The sequence below is a fragment of the Pimephales promelas genome, chromosome 18 (assembly GCF_988280905.1).
Source record: "Pimephales promelas chromosome 18, fPimPro1.hap1.1, whole genome shotgun sequence".
In the NCBI taxonomy this organism is placed as follows: Eukaryota; Metazoa; Chordata; class Actinopteri; order Cypriniformes; family Leuciscidae; genus Pimephales; species Pimephales promelas.
The window spans coordinates 17,871,076-17,875,935 of record NC_142786.1 but is presented as its reverse complement, the minus strand read 5'-3'; the positions used below and the strand labels follow the sequence as shown (position 1 = coordinate 17,875,935).

General features: G+C 37.3%; 1 protein-coding gene across 2 annotated transcripts; it reads right to left on the bottom strand.

The window, feature by feature from the left end:
* Positions 1-431: 431 nt before the first annotated feature.
* On the bottom strand, positions 432-4,664 carry airim (AFG2 interacting ribosome maturation factor). Of its 2 annotated transcripts, XR_016147348.1 has the most exons (5): positions 4,249-4,664; positions 2,079-2,258; positions 1,183-1,301; positions 1,027-1,104; positions 432-665 (listed from the first exon to the last, which is right to left on the bottom strand). XR_016147348.1 is itself a non-coding variant. In XM_039667562.2 (4 exons), the coding sequence occupies exons 1-4, from the start codon at positions 4,515-4,517 to the stop codon at positions 625-627; spliced, it is 609 nt and encodes a 202-aa protein (XP_039523496.2). In that variant the 5' UTR covers positions 4,518-4,664; the 3' UTR covers positions 432-624. The 2 variants fall into 2 exon arrangements, 1 of the variants encoding a protein (XP_039523496.2); XM_039667562.2 differs by lacking the exon at positions 1,027-1,104.
* Positions 4,665-4,860: the final 196 nt, after the last annotated feature.

Genomic DNA, 4,860 nt, shown 5'->3' with positions numbered 1-4,860 from the left:
TCTGCTGAGTGTCGTCTTTAAAATGAGATCAAACTTACATCTTTAGTTCCAAAGTATTCCAGATTTATGACAGTTCGAAATTTCGGTTACAATTTATTTTAATGTGTCATTAATACAATGTAAGTATGCATTTATGTACGGAGTAATAATAATTAACAACGTGCTTACTATAGGGTTAGGGTGGGATTAGGGTTAGTTGCATGTAATTATGCATAATTTACTATGGTAAGTACATGTAACACATAACAAGGACAACGTAAAATAAAGTGTTACCGAAATTTAATTTTCAGGTCTATGCTTAAAATGAATAAATGTATTATAACTACTGCATAAATATATTTTAGTACCATAAAAAGACAAAATATTGAATAAAAAAATAAATTATAGTACAATCATTTCATTGAAATAAAATTAAGAATAGTACCAGAGGGTTAAATAACCAGATTTATTAAAATAGAGCCCTGCTCTTACAGTGATGCTGAGGTACAGTCCTGCAAAGAATATTAAAATGTGAGCTCCATGGAAGTAGAAGCACTGCATGTGTATCCGGATGACAAACTCTCTTTACAGATCCTTTGTTGCGATACTGTGGAAATGAGCTCTGGATAATCACACAGCCGAGATTCATTCAGTCTCCATGAAGAATGATACTTGACTCAATGAATCTGAAACATACACACACAAAATATATATATTCTTATATTTTAAGAATCCATCTTGCCACAGGCAGCTCGCTCACTCGTAACATTGTGCATGAGTGCATGTACTTTTTAAATAACCATAACTTGTTCAATTTTCTACCGATTTTCAAACAGTTTTGTTTGTTATAAACATCACAGATCTAGTTATGACACTGCATACTTATAATAAGTGTATAAATAAATAACCATCCAGAATTATAGGCACGTTAATAACGTTTGTAAGAAACCAAACCATTTGTAAATCCATCAAGATTGCAGCAAGATAAGAGTATTTGTGTTAGTGCTGACCACTCATCTTACATCAGGAACCACAGAGAACGCTTGCCTGTGCCAAGATGGCCGCCGGTGATGACGATAGAGACTCTGCCGTAAGGCATCTAGCCATTATTATGGATATCTATGGCTGTAACAGTTCAGTGCAAAACACTTGTAATCAGAGAAAGGCCTGAGAATGGGCCATGAGTGAGTACAGTGCACAAACCTGCGATTCTCTGTTCTCCGCTTGCGGAGTGAAGACATTGCCATTGCTTCGGTGCCGTTTCCATCAACACGAGGTCACTGGGTGTCAGCGTCTGCAGGAGCGTCCTTCTGCACACTAATCTGACCCCACGCTGAGGAATTCATCACTGCGTGTGTGTGTGTGGCTCACAGACAGCTGAGCTGGCTTACCGATACGAGCCGTCGAAGTGACACGGGAGGATTTTAGAATTACTTACATTCCCTAACAAAACTGCAGGCAAATACATTTCACCCATTTTATTTCCGTAAATAGATGCACAGAAACTTTTACCGAATGACCGGCATGAAATGGAAGTGTTTTTTTTCTTTCTTTCCTATTGTGACGTGAAACTTTTATCAAACAAGATCAAATGTAGACCATCAGAGAAGAGGAAGTTATTCAGATTCAAGATCACCAGGCAGGAACATCCATGTAAAGTTCCCCCATGGTGAAAATCCATCCATTTTTAATACGCTTTAAGACACACCATGTGAAAGTTCATAAGTCGACAGCATTGCTGAGTATTTCCTGCTTAAAACTGCAGTGAACCAAAGACACTCTTAAAAACACGGTTTGAAATCGCTGGTGTTTCTGACGTCACAAATGACCTTGTAACCAATCAGATCAACGTGTGATCGTCAACCAGTGGACCTCTGAGTGAGTGGAGGCGCGACTCATTTGCATATTCATAGAACCGTGCATACTAAATGAGGCAAGGGTGTCGAGTTACATTCGAGATATTTTAAAGCAAAAGGAAAAAAACTTTTAAAAATGTCATTTTGGTGTTTTAAGTGATCAAATTATTGACTACGAGGGGACTTTAAAACAATACTGATGTCAATTTTGATTTCATGGTGACTTTAAACTTTGAAGGATACTGCATACGAAAGTGTCGTTCTGAATCCTGGAGCCACTCTAGCATGTCTGAGATGGAGGGAAACGCGGCTGATCTGGACACACATGCAGCGACGTCAAGAGTCTGTGTGTTTCTCTCATAGAGCTGGAAAACAGCCGAAACCTGCTGGCCGACGGCATCTCGCACTCGCTGGAGGGCGTCCCTGTGGACAAACACACCGTTACACCGTGCACTGCTAATGGGAGACACTAACACACTCATTTACTTGAGGACTAGAGTACACTTTATGAGTATCTGTACTTTGCTTGAGTATTATTTCTCCTGGAAACTTTTTACTTTAACCTCACTACATTTGAAAGACAAATATACTTTTTACTCTACATTTCTGTCAAGGTCCAAGTAGTAACGTCAGTCAGAGGATGATTTTCAGTTGTTTAGTCTCTATAGGGTTTATGACATTCTAAAAGCTCCTAAAGATACTAGTAACTGGTGTGTGTAAGTTACTAGTAACTCAAGAGGCATACGGTACTGTAAGTATACAATAATGCAACATTAATAAAACAATGCATTTACTCTTTACTTTTGAAGTACTTTTAAAAACGAGTACTTCTGTGCTTTTACTTGTGTAAAAATCGGTCTTTTCAACTTTTACTTGTAACGTAATATTTGACCAGTCGTGAGCTTAGAATTATAAGGTTCTATCACCACTTTTGGTCGAAATTGAGTTTTTGACATAATCTGATCCATTAGGTGTTTATTAATGCCTGTGTGGTGTTATTTTTGTAAAAAAAAAAATATTTTGTTAGTAGTTATTAATAAAATAAAAAGGTTCCATCTCACAAAACATAAACCGAGTTGGGATTATAAGGTTCTATCTCCAGTAGATTCAATATCCAATTAAAACCCTGAAGGAACACGGACAGACTAATCAAAACCCACCTCTTAGCTCTGTAGCCTGAACAAGATTGTGAGTAAGATTGTGTTTTGTGTAAACACTGCTTTGTTTTGCGGAACTGGAAAAGTATCTGGGAAACCAACGGCACAGATAGAAAATGTGGCATAAAGACAACTACAGAGAAAATAATTTTATAAGAAAACACCCTTCAATTTAGGAAGTACTGTACAGGTGCTAAGCAATGCAATTGTCAGGTATTAGGTGTTTATTAATGCCTGTGTGGTGTTATTTTTGTAAAAAAAAATATTTTGTTAGTAGTTATTAATAAAATACAAAGGTTCCATCTCACAAAACATTAACCGAGTTGGCATTATAAGGTTCTATCTCCAGTAGATTCAATATCCAAGCAATGCAACTGTGACTGTTTATCCTGTTGAGTCCTGGACAGTGCCTCAGTGGGTCCCATTGTCTAATCTGTCTAATATTTATCCATGTTCAAGTACATGCCTGCAGTTGACAAAGCATACTACGAGGCAGTATTTAGAAAGTAAAGATAGAAGGTTGGAAAGAGTCATGACAACATAAATTACATAACATGAACTACATCATACATAACAAAACAGACATACAGAATAATAAGGGATGAAAACATAATTTTCATGATGTTACAATATTTTGTGTTAATCTACTAAATTAAACGTTTTTAATGTAAGATGCTTCCTAAATGTTTTTTACAGTACAGCGGAGTGAGGTGTAGTATTGTGTAATTACTCCATGTCCATGTTCTTTGAAAAAAAATTGTTTTTCTTACAAACTTGCTTGGCTTTGATACTATACTATTATATTATAGTATATACTACAAGCTGTGTGCTTGTATTATAAATATATAAATTGATTAAAATCAATGGTTATATACAATTATTCTTTGAAATGTGGGGTTTTAATGGTAAAAGTGGAGACAGAACCTTATAATTCCAAACAGAATCAGAGCTCTCAGACTTAAAAGGTTCTATCTCCATTGGGGTCATCTTAAAAAATCCCATTTCCAAATGAGCCAGGATTTTGATATTTTATTCACAAAGTACCTATAGGGTGATGGTCTTGTTGAGCTATAATAGAAGATTATACTACATAACAGTTTTGCCAGCTGGGATGTAAAAACTTTGATGCTCAATATCTCAGAACTACCCTAAACGGAGATTGAACTTTATAATTCTAAGCTCACGCAGTACTTTCACTGAAGTAAGGGGGTTGTGTACTTTGTCCACCATTGAAATGATCATGAAACAAGACTCACATGTTCTCTGCTAGTTTCCCGAGCGCTGTATCCACAGCCAGAGAGAGTTTGCAATGAAGGCGTTCCTGTAAACCAGGGAAACTAGCGAGAGGAGTGTTTGCGAGCTGGACGTGTTTCAAAGCCTTTAACTGCACTGCAATGTTCCCTATAGAGCTCAGGAGAGGCTCGCAGTCCGCCAGCGCACTGTCCCACACGGCTTTATTCGCTTTCAGAACCGCAAAGCATTGCTTGAGCTCTTGGTGCAATGATAATAAAACTGAACCTGACATTTTTAAACTCCGATGTTATTTACAAAGAATTAATATTATAAAAATGTTAAAGATAGCATTTGAAGCTTATCTGATAAACACACATTATCTGTGACTAAGCGTGTAAAACCATCCCGTTTCCACACGTGAGAATGTCGCTAGACTTCTTCCGGGAAAATGTATCATCATCATCATCATCATCCACCAATGCGCTTGATTCTTTCTGCAGCCGGAAAAGTGAAACACTGAACCATTGGCCAGAATCTTCATGTACTGATCCTATTGGTCAGAACGCGGAGCGACGGTCAACGCTGCATGCTGATTGGCTTAGAGATGTAGCGTTAAATTTGAAAACCCCTTCTTA

Excerpts from the sequence above, each read along its gene's own strand:
- airim (XM_039667562.2), bottom strand. The coding sequence starts at position 4,517 with ATGTCAGGTTCAGTTTTATTATCATTGCACCAAGAGCTCAAGCAATGC. Across the intron at positions 1,302-2,078 it reads GAACGACACTTTCGTATGCA|ATTAGTGTGCAGAAGGACGC; the intron begins GTATCCTTCAAA and ends GCGTGGGGTCAG. Across the intron at positions 666-1,182 it reads CGGAGAACAGAGAATCGCAG|ATTCATTGAGTCAAGTATCA; the intron begins GTTTGTGCACTG and ends TGTATGTTTCAG.